The sequence below is a fragment of the Fusarium fujikuroi genome, chromosome FFUJ_chr05 (assembly GCF_900079805.1).
Source record: "Fusarium fujikuroi IMI 58289 draft genome, chromosome FFUJ_chr05".
Lineage (NCBI taxonomy): Eukaryota > Fungi > Ascomycota > Sordariomycetes > Hypocreales > Nectriaceae > Fusarium > Fusarium fujikuroi.
In genome coordinates this window covers 1,808,520-1,824,586 of record NC_036626.1, presented here as the reverse complement: position 1 = coordinate 1,824,586, position 16,067 = coordinate 1,808,520, and the positions used below count along the sequence as shown (strand labels likewise).

Genomic DNA, 16,067 nt, shown 5'->3' with positions numbered 1-16,067 from the left:
GCTTGTAGAAGCGCCTCGGACACTGCACCTCTTGAGGTAGTCAGTCTAGTTAGGTGGGCGACTGCGGTTCAGTACTGGCTCTGCAAGAGCGGCTCTATCAAGGGTTTGAGATATCCACCTCTACACTAACGTTGAATTCTGGGCTGACGTTTTATGATCGCAGGCCAGACCTGACGGATCAGAGGCCCGAGGCAGGGCAGACGAAGTGAGAGCATCGGTGAATGATGTCCGACAGAGCCGCGCAAAATGGAGAATTGGTTTATAGTGGGCAGATTCTCAAGCGTCCCTATCGTGATTTTTCTGGTTCCAACTCTAGCAAGTTGGAGAAGGGGAAAGTTCGGGATCCCCACTATAATAGCCAAGCGCACCAACTGAAAACCCAATTCCGAAAGAACCCGGGCCCTTATGTCGGACTGAGGCTCGCTAAAAGAGTAGGGTCGTAATTATTCTCAAGCTGTTTTGGTATTGGGCAGATAATTACAGATGTCAGATAGGATGAACGGACCGGTTAGATGTTGTGAGGCGATTCCTTACTGTACCAAAAAGAAGAAGAATTAAAGAATCACCTTATTTATTCCTGTCTGACTGAGCACAGACAACCTGCATGGAATATGCAGGCAGAATGAGGTAACGCTGCAGATCAATACTTTATAAAAGGAGGTACCAAGAGTCCCTGAATAAGAATACTGGGGTCATCGAACTATAGAATACTCTTTTCATAACATGACCTCTTATTCCTGGCGATCCTGCTTATCACTGGAGAAGTTGCAAAGAGCTTGCTTGGTATTATAATAAGCCAGCCAATACTATCTCGATTTTCAGAGATTGGGGATGGATTGGGGGACACAAGACACACCCCACGCTATCTGTGTCCAAGGGTCCAATGATTGGTGGGCGCTTGTACGAATAATAAAACAGATGCCGAGCCGAGGAGGGTTCAACGCATCACGGCTAAAAAGAAGAGAAGAGAGGATAGGTAGTGATAGGCAACTGATTAGATGAGACGAGCGGTGAGCGTCTAAGCGGAGCAGGATGCCCGCAGTGCGGCGACAATGGTGCATGTATGCAGGGCTCGATCCAATCTCATGCGATGTCATGATACTACTACAGTAGCGTCTTGTTATTATTCGCATTAGTTTATGGGTTTCTCTCGGTCTTTTTCAGGGTCTCTAGTTTCCACTCGTCGAAACCAAAAAAAAAAAAAAAAAAGAACTCCAATGCTCCAATGACAAGAGGAAGCAAAGAAAAAAAGAACAAGAAAGAAAAGTTGGGTCTTGAGATCCCACATCTCTCTCCCACTTGCACCCCAGATCCCCTGGAACATGATATAACCAGACCCCAGTTCCTAGCTCTGGTTAGCTCCCGGGCATAAGGCCGAGTTCGAGTTGCGGTAATGCAGAGAAGACTTCTTTTTGTTTTCTCTCGGTTCCATTTTCTGCCCCGCCGCGCGATTATCTAACTTAGGATCCAGGAACAGAACAGTTGTCTATTGCTGCATGTAACCTTGGGGCTTTTTGTCAGTGTGTTACCGTGTGGATGAAGACGGTCGGTACTTGCGGATAAGTGTAACTCAAGTGAACAATTGGTAACTACTAGGTAGTCACAAGCTGTGGTGCCATCCAATCCATTTGATACCCTGGCCAGGGCTACCTATCTTGGTTTCCTCGGCTTCAGTCGTTTTGACTGCGTGCGGCATCTTCCACTGTTATACATACATATTATGTAGGCACTTACCTACTAACCACTCGAGAATTTTTAGGCCTCTCTCTTATGATCTTTCGTTACCTCCTCCACACTCCGGCGTCTCCGTCTCCGTTCACGATTTGATTTGCATCCTGCCCCCAGACACTCGGCCCTTTATTGTTCTGGAGCGCAGCCAGAATAAGAGGTCAACTCCTAACAAGCGGGTCTTCAGCACACCCAACTCTTTGCGGCATCAGCCTAATACACCGACCACACCTAAAATCAAACGTTTAGGTTGGGAGTTGTCAAGAACGTCACCACTCGTGCCAACTTCCAGAGTCTACAGCCATTACCGGGACGTCACCCTGCAGAAGGAGGTGGCAGCAAGCGTGTGAAACAAGTCGTTACCTACATATGTATTCTTGAGAACAGACCAAAGGGGAACAACAGAGTGACACCCCGTCATTTTACCCCACGCAATGCCTGTGCTTCCTACCTACCTACCTTTACGGTCATAAGCATAGTATATCCATAATTCAGGCCAGGGTCAACAGCATGCACACCCACCTCCACATCATCCTACGCACACACATCCAATACATACAGTAGTTTATCAACTGTCACTGTGCTACGGTATCTTTATTTCTTGGCTGCCTAACCTCACGGATACATAGTCTACCCCATTCCCACATTCTTCTCCCCCGACCTTCAACTCTACACTATACTATCTCGTGTATCTGTCCCTCCTCCCACCAAAACCTGGACTCGCTCGCTTATACCAACATTGTCCGTCACTATCCCGTCATCAAGATCATCAACCATCATAATGGACGCTCCCTCCAGCTCAACTTCCAACTCCTCGGCTCAGCAGTCTCCTTCTGTACAGATGGTCCCCCAACCTGCTCCCGCTCAGGGCAATAACGGTCCTTCAACCGACGCCTTTCTCCAAGACTTCACGCTCATTGCCGAGGCTGCCAAGCGGGCGCAAATGGCCATCATGATACGCGACTTTGAAGAGTGTGGCCTGTAGGGGACTTACCTCTTTCGGTCACGTTGGCCATGTTCTCCCTTCTCCCAAGGGCGATGATAGGAAAAAGAAAAACTAGAAACAGAAGCGATAATCATGCCTGTCTCGACAACAAGAGCCTGTTCAGCTCTGCGCATCACTACAAGATGTCATTGGGGGATTTATGCGACTGTGGCATGTTTGGCTTATCGCATTTCACCAATCACGCCTCATCAATGCCTTGTTCACATTCTTTGTCTTTTGGCAACTCAACTCGACCCAGGGCAACGCTTATCGATGGATCCTTTTCTCGCATTATTGAAAATGGTTCGATGACATCTTTCGGCATGTGTTTTCCCGACGACAATAACGATTTGCCTAGCTCACTCGCGCATATGAAGTGGGCCTCATTCATCCATCGTCCATAGCGTCGGCCCTTGATCCGACGAAATGTATCGGCTGCTGTTCTACTCGAGTCAACGTGGGATTGTCGGGCCGGGGACCACAGCGAGGCCATCGTATCTCCGTTTGGCGCTGACGCAATTGACGGCTTTTTATCCGACCAAGGAAGTTTAAGCCTCCATTCTTGTGATCGACTACCATCCTCGGCTCGGTTTCTTCTCTGCAAACAACCGACAAAGACGCAACCAGGGACTGTCGTCATACCAACAGCATCTCCGGTCTATCGCATTGCATTTCTTTCTTTCGACACATGTATTCCTCTTTTTTTTAACCCTTTACAACAGCGAACATCCCGGGGTTTATGGCGTTTGGTACAAAAATGGAGGCACATGAACGACCTCTTGCTTTTTGTCTTTTTTTTTTCATTCTCTCTCTCCACTTCTGGGACGGGATAATTATATGTTGCTGCTGCTGCTGCTACCACATAGATGGATGATTGGATGTGATGATATATATACCACGGGCAGGTTGTTTTCTTTTTGGCATTACTCATAATCTTGCAACAAAATGCTACGGCTATAACGGGAATGATATGTATGGATGATACTCCCAGTACTACAACGAGATGAGACAGCTATTTACAGTACCTCCCTACTTGATTTTCCAATCTCTACCTACTAAAGTGTGATACAACGTCAAATTTGTCTTGAACTTTAGCTCGTGCCTCCGAGGCAGGTACATTTACCGGCATTTCTTTGGCCTTTCGGAACCAAATGCACGTGAGCTCATTTGTACCTATGTCCAGCTTCTTGGGCACTTTCACTTGGCACCCAGCCAGCTCCACTGTTCAGGCAAAGCTACCAGCATCACCAGTAACTGCCTATCTTACATTCAGCCATGTACTGCCGTCAATAGCGCAGTTGAAAGTATGCGCTCGAGACGGCATTCATAGCTCGCTTATTAACATGGGGCTATCGTGCTACGGGACAGAGCTTGGGAGCATTGGCCAATGTCCAACTCCAGGCTCAGCTTCAGCCTTCAAGCCGCTGACTGGCGAAGAGGTTGCAACTAAAACGACATCACCATGCGACTCCCCTCCGTGTGCCGCAAATTCAAAGTCACCAGGATATCAGAACATCACGATTTATCTCAAAAGTTCCCCTATCTCCTCCCTTTTCTCTTATCCAAGCCTGGTCACCACGAGGGCCCCGCACTTGACTGAGGTTCTTGGACGGCGCAGCAGAGACCTAACAAGGTAGCAAGACTTTGTATCGGTCAACTCCGTGTCTATCTGGATCTCCCTGCCGGAGGACCAGGTGTTGCAACCCTCCATCTCGTCAAAAGATGGTGGCTAGGAGCGTGGAGGTCACAAACTACCTTACATAAACTGAAACTCTGCCAGGTATACTGTACAGATACAAAAGGCCATCTGGAAGGCTGATAATGTCTTCATGAGGCTCGAGCGTTGGATGCCCTTGACATGATGTATGCCCCCTGACGTTTCAACACTTTTCAGCTTTGGAGCATCCATTTCCTATTCTGACCCGGGGAAATCCTTCCGTCTGCAGGACACAACCAACTGCATACAAGCCATGATCACACCATGACTTCGCAACATAGCGAGTCGAACCAACAATATGATTCTCGAGGCTGAGTATCTTGATCCTGGTACTCAGTTTCAACCCCCTTGCAAGCAGAGCTCCCAGCCATTTGACTTTCCATAGTTAATAGGCCATCCATAGGCACAACAATGCATTCTCCTGAGCCCGAGTTGAGTGTCTCAACTGCTCGAATCAAAATGACCCCTCTTTCTGAGCAGCCTGTGTTCAAAGAGCTTATCACTCTTCTTGTCAAACTTTCTGCCTCTGACGATGATCCCAACTATCCCAACTTTGAAAAATGCCAGGCTGCCAATTGCAGGACTGGCACTAAGGGGAAGCAAGAAGAAGCCAAGGCGGTATGGAATAAATTGATGGAAAAGGAAACATTCTCAAACGAGGTCGAGTTCTATTCGACGGTTAAAGAATTTCTCCCGTTGGTTCACTGCAAGAGGCATAATTCGGGCGGTTTCCTTGAAGAGTGCTTTGGCGACTGGGAAAGGTTCCGAACTAAGAGCTCAGGTTACGCTTCATATGAAGTGTCACTACCTAGTACACCGACTCAGGATCAAGTCTTCGAATCGCCTACTGTGGGATACGGTACACCTCTCTCAAGTCCTCTTGTCGACGACGGCACACCAGCAACCTCAGAAAAAAGTCTGGCTTCCAGCTTTGACAGTTTCATCCTGAGCACCCCCAGCAGGATGGACCATCACAACCCTCTCTCTACGATTGAATATACGTCAACATCTGACGAGAGCCCGAGATATGTTCCCCCATTTCCACTCGGCATTAATTCGACTCCTGACAGGGCTGTTGATGTTGGTCAGCAAGATAACATTGTTCCAAGCATTACCGAGGTGAATGTTGTAACCCTCAGAGATCCTCCAAAGTCGCTCCCTATTCATTCCAGGCAAGATGTTGCCGCAGAACAACCCGACATGGTGGAGTCCATCATGGACGAAACAGTTATGAAGGAGAATGACTCGGATGATGAGCCACGACTTGTTCACCCGCAGTTTAGTGGACTTGGGTTAAAGAGAAACGGAACCTTGAGCGATCAAGCCGCCATCGTCATGGAATTGAGGAAGCCTCTCACGCATGCGCAGGCGGGAGAGGGGAAGGTGTATGTCCTGAAGCACAGGGAACAAAAGGATCTGTTCAAGATTGGATGGACCGCTACTACTGTCAACACAAGTCTATCACGGCCCAACAACTGTTATGGCGCATCATGTGAGACCAAGCCAGTCTATGAGTCTCCCAATTTATTCAACGGTGCTCCCAAAGCCCATAGACTTGTGCACTTGTTTCTCAGGGACATCAATGTACGGGTTAAAAGGTGTAAAAAGTGCGGCCAAGGGCACAAGGATTGGTTCGAAGGAGGTGAAGAGGCTATTGTGGACGCAGTCAGGGTCATGGAAGGCTTTTTACGAATGCCTGCTTATGAGTTGAAGGAGAAGGGAGAGCTCACGGATGAAGGGAAAGCCATGGTGAAGAACATGTGCGACGTCACCCTCAAGTCATTCCAAAGGAACCAAGAGTCTGATGGCATCCCGGGCCATATCACTGGCGCCGAATCTTTGACGATCCCACAAACTGTGGTACCTGAAGCTACGGTTGATGTACCATCACGACAGGGTCTGGTCGACGAGTCGTCAAGCCAGCCAGAAGCACTCGCTGCATCCACAGATGCTTCTAAGGAACTGGAACCACCCTTGAAGGCTAACAAAGGTGGACTCCGCAAAAAGTTCAAAAAATTGTGCGGGACCATGAAGGACAAACTCTCCAAGGATGATTATGACTATCCCTTTGCACTTCTCAAGGCCCTCCAACCAAGACAGTGACAACACTGAGAGGCCTCGCAGGTGGAGTCTTTTGGGAGTTACGTGGGCCAAGTTCACGGCTATCTTCAAGAGGTCGGTCGGTTGAGCCAGATGCGAAGAAAGCAAGTCGATGACTGGGTACGTATGCCTGCATAGGCGAGGCGAGTAGAGTATCTGTATTGTAGATCAGTTAGTTCTGTTTGAGTAGGTTGCTTGTTTGCTTGTCGGCTTTTGTGTATCTAATCGCTATGTTGCTTGTCTGATCCCTCTACTCAGTATCTCGTGAGCAGATGCTTTGTCGTGCGTCGTTACAGGTCATAAGTGTGTAACCACAGATCTGACTATAGTTGCTCCCGTGGGCCCTTTGTACCGGCCTGTTCATGCAAGTCATTTACCAAGCAGGGAACAGGCTAATTATATCACTCACTACGTTGCGGTTGAGGCTCATGCCCATGCTCTAAGACAGGGAAACATACGTAGTTATTGACGTTTTTCAAGCCCCTACCATCATTCATAAGACCTTGTGTCAATGAACTATTGTTTCGCCCGTCAACATCTTATCTTACATGAAAGGTGCCATATCTAAGTACCTCGCCCAATCACTCATTCATTAATACATATAGTACATACCTACCTGGTAAGAAACAGCAACTCCTCAGAGAACAAAGCCAATGGAAGTTTAGATGCCTTCCACAGGGCATTTAGGTAGGTACCTAGCGTACACGCTAGGCGAGGGCCTACAGAAGGTGCTCCGGATGTCCGTACAAATTCTCCTTCCAAAACTTGAGTAACTCACGCGACCAAATGAAAAATGATTTGATTATGCCCTTTTCATCTCCAACCTCAGTATCTCAACTACTTACCTAATAGGTAAGTAAGTACCTACATTATTCTCCTCAAGCAAAGACACGCTTCTGTACCTTAATCACTGATACCGCCGATTGCTAACCTCCACAGCTTTCATGGCTCTCCACAAACGTCCCTCTTTCGTCATTGTCTAACCCCACCATCCTATTCCATCCCGAACTTATATCGATCCATCCCGAGCCGACAGGACCCTCCCCCTCACCTCATAACGCGCGCTATCTGAGGGCTCGAGTTGTATCCCCAGATCGAGCAAATTTATTCTTCACCTTTCATCACCGCCACATAGTCTCGCTTTCGTATTCCCCCTCCCCCCCAAAAGCGCCAATGGCTACCGAAAACCCTTTGGAAGACCGCATCTCGACTGTTCCCTTCGCAGAGCAGGGTGAGAAGTGGGATAGTTGCTGGAGAGAGGCTTTAACACCATGGGACCGCGGGACCGCCTCCATTGCTCTTCACGACCTCCTCGCTCAAAGACCTGATCTCGTACCACCCTCCCAGCATCATGATCATCGTGGCCATCCCCTCCGAGATTCAGCAGGCGCTATTGAAAAGAAGAAGGCTCTAGTCCCCGGTTGCGGGCGTGGTCATGATGTTCTGCTTTTGAGCTCGTGGGGCTATGATGTCTGGGGCCTCGACTTCAGTGCTGCTGCAAAGGAGGAGGCTATCAAGAACCAAAAGCAAGCCGAGTCAGAAGGTCTATACAAACCTGTCGATGGGTTGGATAAAGGCAATATTCACTGGGTTACTGGTGACTTCTTTGGACAAGATTGGGCCAAAGGTGCTGGCGCTGATGGCCAGTTTGACCTGATCTACGATTATACGGTAACTCCGCTTCTCGAAGCCCAGGGTTGATACATATCCTGGGCGCCTCTACTTTTCAGCAAGCCAACTAACTGTACAGTTTCTATGCGCCCTGCCTCGCGAAGCAAGACCAAAATGGGCCAAGCGCATGACCGAGCTGCTTTCTCATGATGGTCGCCTCGTTTGTCTCGAATTCCCTTCGACAAAACCCATGTCCGCCAATGGTCCCCCATGGGGGGTCTCCCCAGAGCTCTATGAAGCCCTCCTAGCAGCTCCTGGCGAAGAAATCGCATACAACGACGACGGTACCGTCCATGAAGACCCTTGTTCAAAACCCTGGGCCGACGCTCTACATCGACTGAGTCTGCTCAAACCAACTCGGACGCACAAGGCCGGCACCAGCCCAGATGGCGCCGTGCTTGACTTCCTCTCAGTCTGGAGTCGATAACCATGCCGAATGGTTTGGCCACCGAATCTCCCTTTTTTTTTACGTCTCGATACCATACAACCACCATATGATCTTTCGCCGATGTACGCACAAGAACAAAAGTGATCTCTTTATCCTTCTCATGATGGTGCCTTTCGGAGAGAGTTGTAGTGCTCTCCCAAGCCGTAGCCGTGCCTGTAGTATGCCAGCCATAATGTTTTGCCTGACTCGGCTCCCTCTTCCTCCCCAATACGCTCAAGGCGCCCATCTTGTACCACTCGAATCTCCGCTTTATACTGTCGTGCCAGTGCCATGAGCTCAAGCTGGCCGCCCCATTCAGCAGTATCTCGCATCTTGCGAGCGTAGTCTTGGAGGTCTTCCTCGAGGAACGGCGCAAAGTCGTCTCCATGCTCCAACATATACTCTGAAGCCACTCGTCGCACCGTCTTGTATGCTGGGTCTTTGGTGCCACTGTCTCCAAGAGGAATATCATTCTGGCCGAGTTGGTCCGCCACCGCTGAAAATAGACAATGTCCATCGGGCGCGATATCTTTCTCCACGAGCCCATGCTTCTCAAACGTCGACTTCATATATTCGCTCTCCTTGGCTCGGTGATTGGTCATACTGGATGCTTCCTTTTCTGCACGCTGCGCCTCAGCCTCGAGCTCAGCAGCACGTCGAGCAAGCCGCTCTTTCTGACGATTGCGCTTCTTTCCCGGCGGCGGCTGCTGCTGCTGCTGCTGTTCCGGTTCTGAGACGGAGAGCTTCTCGGTCTCTTTCACTAGAATGTCTTCCTGGAGCTGGTTTTGAGCTTCAGTGTGGGTACTTTCGCCCTCGTCGCTGTTGTCATCGCTGTTGTTCAAAGCGGCGATCTCGGTGGCTTGCTTTTCACGCAGCTGGCGCTCCATCTCTGCACATTCGTCGTTTACGCCTTTGCGCGTCTTCTTTGTGGCATTCTTCTTCTTTCCCGTTATGCGGCCCTGCAGGTCCTTGAGCTCACGACGATGCCGTGTCTGGATCTCCTCGAGAGTTTCCATTACCACTGGACTGGCCATGATTGTGGCTTCAGCCTGGCTCGGGGTTGAGTCAGAAGCAAGTTTCAGGTAGTATGTAGGTATCAACTCTTGATATGACCTGCAGTCAACGGGGAGAAAAGGCGAGTCTGTCCTTGTTTGACTTCTATGTGTCCACGTAATAGGTAAGCAAAGAGAAAATAATGAAGCTTGAAGAACTACATACACCAATGAGTCGCGGGGTAAGTAAGTGGGAAATTTCGCTGGTGGGGCAATGCTTCAGTTATCCATGGTTTTGTCTATCAACCCTGTCTCCAACTGCAAGACAATTATTATGACGAAGACTGCAATCCTGTTTAAATCCATCAACTTGGCAGCAGAAGATCCGAAACGAAAGCTTCACATCAGTTGGTGGCTTCAATGTCAAGATGGGCGATGCCAGTTTTACCTTTATCTATCTACTTTTCAAGACCAACCTGGCTTCTTTGAACCGGATTGGACTGATGATGTGCATGTCCTTTTTTAACCAACAAGCTATATCTGCTGAGACATACCATCTAGTTCACTTACATCAACCTCCGGATCCCACAGCCCCTAAATCTTCCCAGGTTTTCAGTGTACACAAAGTATTTATCAAAAAGATAGTACCAAAACTCCACACATAAATGATTGTCAACTAGCCCGCGGGGGCCCAGTCCTTAACCGATCCCAAATATTTATACAGAAAAGGGTATAATGCTGCGTAAAGCTCTGCCATAACCAATGAACATGACCAAGAAAGCGAGAGATAATGAAAGTAATAATTGCCGTCGTGGCTACTGTGCTGAATCAAATGGATGCTAGAATCCCTTGAAGGGATCATCACGGAAATAGTCCTCCTCTCCGGCAGTTCTGCTTCCATGGTAATAGTCATCGTGTGTTGCACGGGTGCTGCGAGAATTATAACTATCTCGATGTCTGCTTCGACTTTGTCGCCTTCGTTGTTCTTTACTCCGTCTGCGAAGCGAGTGACGGAATTCATCCTGTTCATCCGGATAGTCGTTGAACTGAGAAAATGCCAGTGGACTGATGAAGGCCTCCATTCGCACAGTACCAATAGCATCGAAGAAGTTGCTTGGTCGTGAAGAAGCTTCAGAAGTTCGCTGCGAGCCTGCTTGGCTCATTGCCCAAGTTCCGTTGCTCGAAGCCTGGGACTGATAAATATCCGAAGAACCTGCAGTTCCAGTGCTATTACCAGCAGTACTATTGGTGGACTGGTGGTGACCAACACCCCCAATGGGTCCAGAAAATCCCCGGAAAGAGAGCGGCGGCGGTACATGGCCGCCTGTATTGCTTCTCTTACGCCCGTGAACGCTTACTTGGTTTCCCTGGTTCCTATCATGGAAACGTGGTATAAATGGGGGCTCCGCAGCATCTCTCGAGTCTTCTCGAGAGTGTGCACTTGAGAATCCTCCTACAGATTCCGTGACAGGAAAAGTAGTGACGTCTCCGAGTTGTGAGGAGGGTGCGCTGGGGATACTTGGGATACTTGGAACACTAGGTGGTCCAGCACGAGGACCAACCGTCCGGCCTTTGGCAAGACGGATAGAGTCTCTGATTCCACCCCGTTTCAGTTTAGGGCGAGGAGCCTCAAAGTCAGGCAGTGGCGTTTGCTGTATTGGAGGTGGTGCAGAGATATTTTCAGGGACTGCCTGCGATGAATGTGCAAGGAACGACAAGGCTGTCAACCAGATATAGTGCCGGTCAGCAGAATCTGCCGTGAACTTGAGGGCTCTCTGTGGTGTCAAAATAAGAATTGATCGGTTGAACACTGTTGCGACTCCCTTTGGTGGAGCATTATCGTCCTTAACATCCAGAACAGATTGTATAGTGACTGTGTTTGTTAGTCAATATCAATCACAGAATTGATGTGAGCAACTTACGTTTTCGGCCAGCCTTACCCATCAAGGCGCTACCAGAGGATGGCTGCTTGCTACTCCAGAGGATAGCCCTCTCGTAAGGTGCAAGCCAAACCCATCGCTTGTGGCGATCGTTGCCGGTATCATCCTTTCTGTTACTCTCCGCAACGCCGAAAGACTTTCTTCTGCGGACATATTTGAACATCCACTCGCCAACCATGGTCTGTGCGATGGCATCGACTACACTCGTATTCTGAGGGTTGCTCGGGTTGGAGGGCGGATCCGTGCTGGAAGTATTGAGCGTATTGCCAGTATTGTATGTGTTGAAAGAGTTGTACGTATTGAATGTGTTATCAGTGTTGGTAGAAAGCTTATGCTGATGCCTATATTGGCCACTATGACGAGCCCGAGTGCGAGGAGTCGTAATGTCGTTCTTAGGCAACGGAGGCAGGCCTGGGCTCTCAGGTGCCTCGGTAGAAGGAGACAGCGGAGGTGAAGATCGACTACCTTGCTTACGATGTCTGTGGTTACGCGGCAATGCAGCGGCAGACCTGACCTTTCGTACGCTACCTGCCCGGTAGACGCGACCTGATCCACGACGCTGGAAGAAGTCTCCTCGAGTTGGGCTTCTCTGGCCATCGCTCGGAGCACTTGCACTCGGAGGCACGTTTCTAGAGCTGGCTCTTGTGGGGATCGGGAATGGAGGAGGGTTTTTATTATCAGGTAAACTTGGACTCCTCGCCCGCCCTTGGCCCTGATGACTGGCAATTCCATTCTGGATCATCGCAGCTTTTCGCATCACGCTAGCCCGGTTGGATGGCATGGCAGCAGGGCCCTTCTCAAAGCCCCTTCCAGGCTTGGTGGTAAAAGCATGATGGATTTCTGTGGTAACACGGGGACCCTGTCGCATAGTAATCTGTTCAGGGGATGTGGGGATCGTGCCGTAGGTTTCAGTCGTGCCAGTTGAGCTGCGTTTACCAGGACGACTTGAGATAGACTTGGGACGCGGTGCAGACAATGCAGTTCGGTACTCCAAATCACTCAAGTCTACATCACCAAAATCGTCTGCTTCGTCAGAGCTACCTCCATCAAAGCCAGCGAAGAGGCTACTAAAACGATGCGGCCGACGCACTGGGGCCTTCTGGTTGGAGAGAGGGCCATCATCGTTGTTGCCCGGATAAGCATCATGAAGGGTGTCATCCTCGGGGAGAGAAATTGGCGAGGAAGGCTGATCGCTAAAACTTTGCCTATTGAGTCGACGCGGGTTCCGTGGTGGGACATTGCCGGGGACAGGTGTGAAGCTTTTCGTTGTTTCCACCCCAGATGTTGGATTTGGTGAGGTAGGCCGGGAGGAAATGGCAGAGGGCTGGAGATGGGGTGGAAGAAGTGCCATTCGCTTGTCAGTCTGTATGCCTTCCGTCTGTACCGCTGCCTCGGTTGTAGAGGATGAAGAGGGCAAGGCAACTTGACAACTGAAATCTTTGAAAAGCACTGGCAATCTCGGCTCCTTAGGTGTGGTAGGCTGACTGGTAGGAGGGTGGACGCTAATACTAGGAATTGCAAGAGGGGGGAGCGACGGTAGAGCAGGTGGGACAGCGGGTGGTGGGCGCGTGGGCGGGCCTTCGGTCTGGGTAGAGGATGTGACCATCAAGGGTTTTTCGATCACAGGAGGCTGTACTGGCGGCGGCGGCGGTGGCCGAGTAGGTGATTTGGGTGTCTTGGGGGTCGGAGGCAGCAATGGCTCTTCCGTTGTCTGAACAGAGCTTGAGACCATGAGTCGTCGAGTTACTGCCGGCTCGATGTTGAGAGGGGGGTGGACACGCTTCCGACGTTGGTTTGCTTCAATCTCGCCATCACCACGTGGCGAACACTCGGCCTCGGGTAATTTGACAGGAGCACGGGGCTCGGGTGTTGCAGGCTTCGCAGGAGGAAGCTTGGGTGAAGGCGGCGGCGAGTATTGGATTCCCGTGTCAGTGTACGAAAGCTTTGGTACAGAAACTGGTGCAGAGACGGGTTTCCCCTCGTCTTCTTCATCTTCCAGGGCTTCAGGCACTGACTGATTCATGAAAAGTCTGCCCCGAGTGACACTTCCGGTTCTCTTGATACTCTCCAGACTCTGATTTCGAGCATGGAACCGTTTCACTGGACTGTCGCGGCTGAGATTGCGCGTGTGGAACGATGTTGCGTAGTTTGACATGGCGCTTTCCCGGCCGTCAAAGTCGCTTTGTTCATCCTCGTCATCAAAATTGAGCTCATCAGCGAGAGAGTTACCATTTAGCCTCATTATGCCAGTGCCGCTTGTCATGGAAAAGCGAATGCTGTTGGTCATACTCATGGTCCTCACACTAGCAGCATCGTTCTCCCGGCCGCTTTCCTCAACTTCACTATCATGCCCGTTGCCAGTTCCATGATTAGCTCCACCGTGGGTAGTGTTGATTTGGGCTTGTTGATATGCGGCGACTTCATCAAGTACAGTCTTCAAGCGGCTTTCTGCAACATGAATACGTCTCTCAAACTTCCGCCTCTCATCTTCCCAGCTATCCTTTTCTTGTGCCCATAGTTCGTGAACACGCTGTGAGTCCTCTTCCTGGACCCGGATCTTCTTCTGGGCAGTTTCGAGTCGCTTCCTCGCATCAGCGACAGAGTCGACAGCCTCGTCTCTCTCCCGAGCAAGTTCTCCTAATGCAGATGACGATCCACCCTCCAGAAGGGAAAGTTGTCGTTTGAGCGATCTGCTCTCCTTATTCGTTTCAGTGAGATTTTGCTTCACTGACTCTTTTTCCTCCTTTGCCGCAAGAAGAGATGCTTCGAGGGTTTCAATCTGCCTTGTCTTCTCCTCCTGGTCTCGGCGGAGAGACAAGATCTCGGAGACGAGGTTGGCGTGGAGTGTTGGTGTGAAACGCCGAGGATCGAGAATACTAATGGTTTCGTCGGTCGGTATATTTCGTGAGGATCTCTTAGAACCTGTCTCGTTGGGTAATTGAGCTGTAGAAGAATCCTTTCCAGGTGGTGTGACCGAGCGCCGGGACCTCTTTGATGCTCTCGATGGAGTTCGATAGGGAGTATCTAAAGGTGTTGGCAGCGAAGTAGCAGCCGGGCCACTGAGATACTCGTCATCTGTTTCCCAGATACCCATAATGAAGTAAAGGTAGTTGCCTTGCAGCTGGCGACGTTCAGAAACTCCTGTGAATTCACACAACAAGGTAGATTGGTGCTTTCAAGTCCCCTTTCAAAGACCGTTGTAGAAGGTGGCTTGTGGATGCACGCGTGCAAACCGGTGCACAGTTGGAAATGTTTTCTCTCGGAATGGAATAATGAGCGTCTGTGACAGGAAGGAAATGCGCTCAAAGATTGACAGAAATAATCTCGATGCTGTCTTCCACGTAAAGTGAATTTCACCATCACTGCGAATGCACATATTAGCCACGGTCATTCTTCCCATACTCGATAGACTCGAATGAACATATAGATTTCCGAAAATCAGATAAGGATTACATGCGACAACGGGAAGAATTTGAAACTGGCACCGAGTACCACAATCTCAAAACATGTCTTGACTTACAGCATAAGCAAGCAACTGGCGTTTTGAATCAGCCGCGTTGCCCACTCAGAAGCATAGAGACGAACGCAATGCCATGGCATCGAGTACACAATCAGTGACTGAGGATGGGCCGCAAAAATGTGAGTAGCGTACGTAGGTTGAGTTGGTGCAAAGAATGAAAGTGAGAATATCATAAGCTAGTACCAGCACCAGCAGTTAGAAGAACCGGAGCAGTTACAAGTAGAGACTAAAATAAACCAAAAGCCAAGGACGCGAGGATGACGGCGAGGGAAGGAAAGATAAGAAATGCTCAATGGATGATCAAGAATCTCGAGAGCCCAAAGGTAGGAGGTGGTAGTGACGCGGGTTATCCCCAGGACCAAATGTGTGATTAAAGCCCACGCGGGCGCAGAAGACCATATCCTTGTTGGGTGTCCACTTCTGAGGCGTTCACTTGAACCAGGCCAATGGCTTACGACAAGAGAGCAAAGCCTTGCAGGTGACAGCGGCGAGTGAGGAAACAAGGAACATGGTCTTTCACCAAGACAGGCCAGCATCGGGCTGGTGCGAAACCATGGGGGGCCTTGCAAGGTTTGTGCAAAAAAGGGTATGGTCCACTTGGTGGTCGACGGGAGGTGGAGTTTCCAGACAGAGCCCGAGAAATCGGACTTGGTTGTCTTTGATTAAGGGTCAACGAGGCTTACTCAATCCGAGTCAATCGGTTGACGAGGAAGATGGAGGGTGACAGTGTCAACATGAATGCTTCATGAGGGAGGGATACATTCGGAAGACGTGTGAGGCCGAAAAGGAGGTGTTTACTTCAGAGGCCAACAACAAACATGTGAGCGCTCGAATCTTGGATGTCGACCTCCAACAACATCTCATAAGATGAAATTCCTTCGTAACATCCAAAGCAATGTTGACCAACAGGCCTGGTACCAAGTGGTTTTCCTCGTCAGCTTAAACAAACATAAATGGTATAGCCTGGTCTTGTTCATAACTGACTTT

At 49.7% G+C, this 16,067-nt stretch overlaps 5 protein-coding genes; 3 read left to right on the top strand and 2 right to left on the bottom strand.

Annotated features, from left to right (window-relative positions):
* Positions 1-2,509: 2,509 nt before the first annotated feature.
* Positions 2,510-4,575, top strand: FFUJ_07343 (uncharacterized protein; the record flags this gene model as incomplete). XM_023577585.1 has 2 exons in its annotated part: positions 2,510-2,709; positions 4,494-4,575. The coding sequence occupies 2 exons, from the start codon at positions 2,510-2,512 to the stop codon at positions 4,573-4,575; spliced, it is 282 nt and encodes a 93-aa protein (XP_023430635.1).
* A 266-nt stretch (positions 4,576-4,841) lies between these two features.
* Positions 4,842-6,533, top strand: FFUJ_07342 (uncharacterized protein; the record flags this gene model as incomplete). Its single annotated transcript, XM_023577583.1, has 1 exon — positions 4,842-6,533. One exon carries the CDS (start codon positions 4,842-4,844, stop codon positions 6,531-6,533), a length of 1,692 nt encoding a protein of 563 aa, XP_023430634.1.
* Positions 6,534-7,703: 1,170 nt separating this feature from the next.
* FFUJ_07341 (related to thiol methyltransferase) lies at positions 7,704-8,628 on the top strand (the record flags this gene model as incomplete). XM_023577582.1 has 2 exons in its annotated part: positions 7,704-8,201; positions 8,281-8,628. 2 exons carry the CDS (start codon positions 7,704-7,706, stop codon positions 8,626-8,628), a joined length of 846 nt encoding a protein of 281 aa, XP_023430633.1.
* A 119-nt stretch (positions 8,629-8,747) lies between these two features.
* On the bottom strand, positions 8,748-9,662 carry FFUJ_07340 (related to OTU domain-containing protein 6B; the record flags this gene model as incomplete). Its single annotated transcript, XM_023577581.1, has 1 exon — positions 8,748-9,662. The coding sequence occupies one exon, from the start codon at positions 9,660-9,662 to the stop codon at positions 8,748-8,750; it is 915 nt and encodes a 304-aa protein (XP_023430632.1).
* Positions 9,663-10,459: 797 nt separating this feature from the next.
* On the bottom strand, positions 10,460-14,654 carry FFUJ_07339 (related to nuclear migration protein ami1; the record flags this gene model as incomplete). XM_023577580.1 has 2 exons in its annotated part: positions 10,460-11,493; positions 11,543-14,654. The coding sequence occupies 2 exons, from the start codon at positions 14,652-14,654 to the stop codon at positions 10,460-10,462; spliced, it is 4,146 nt and encodes a 1,381-aa protein (XP_023430631.1).
* Between the last annotated feature and the right edge of the window lie 1,413 nt (positions 14,655-16,067).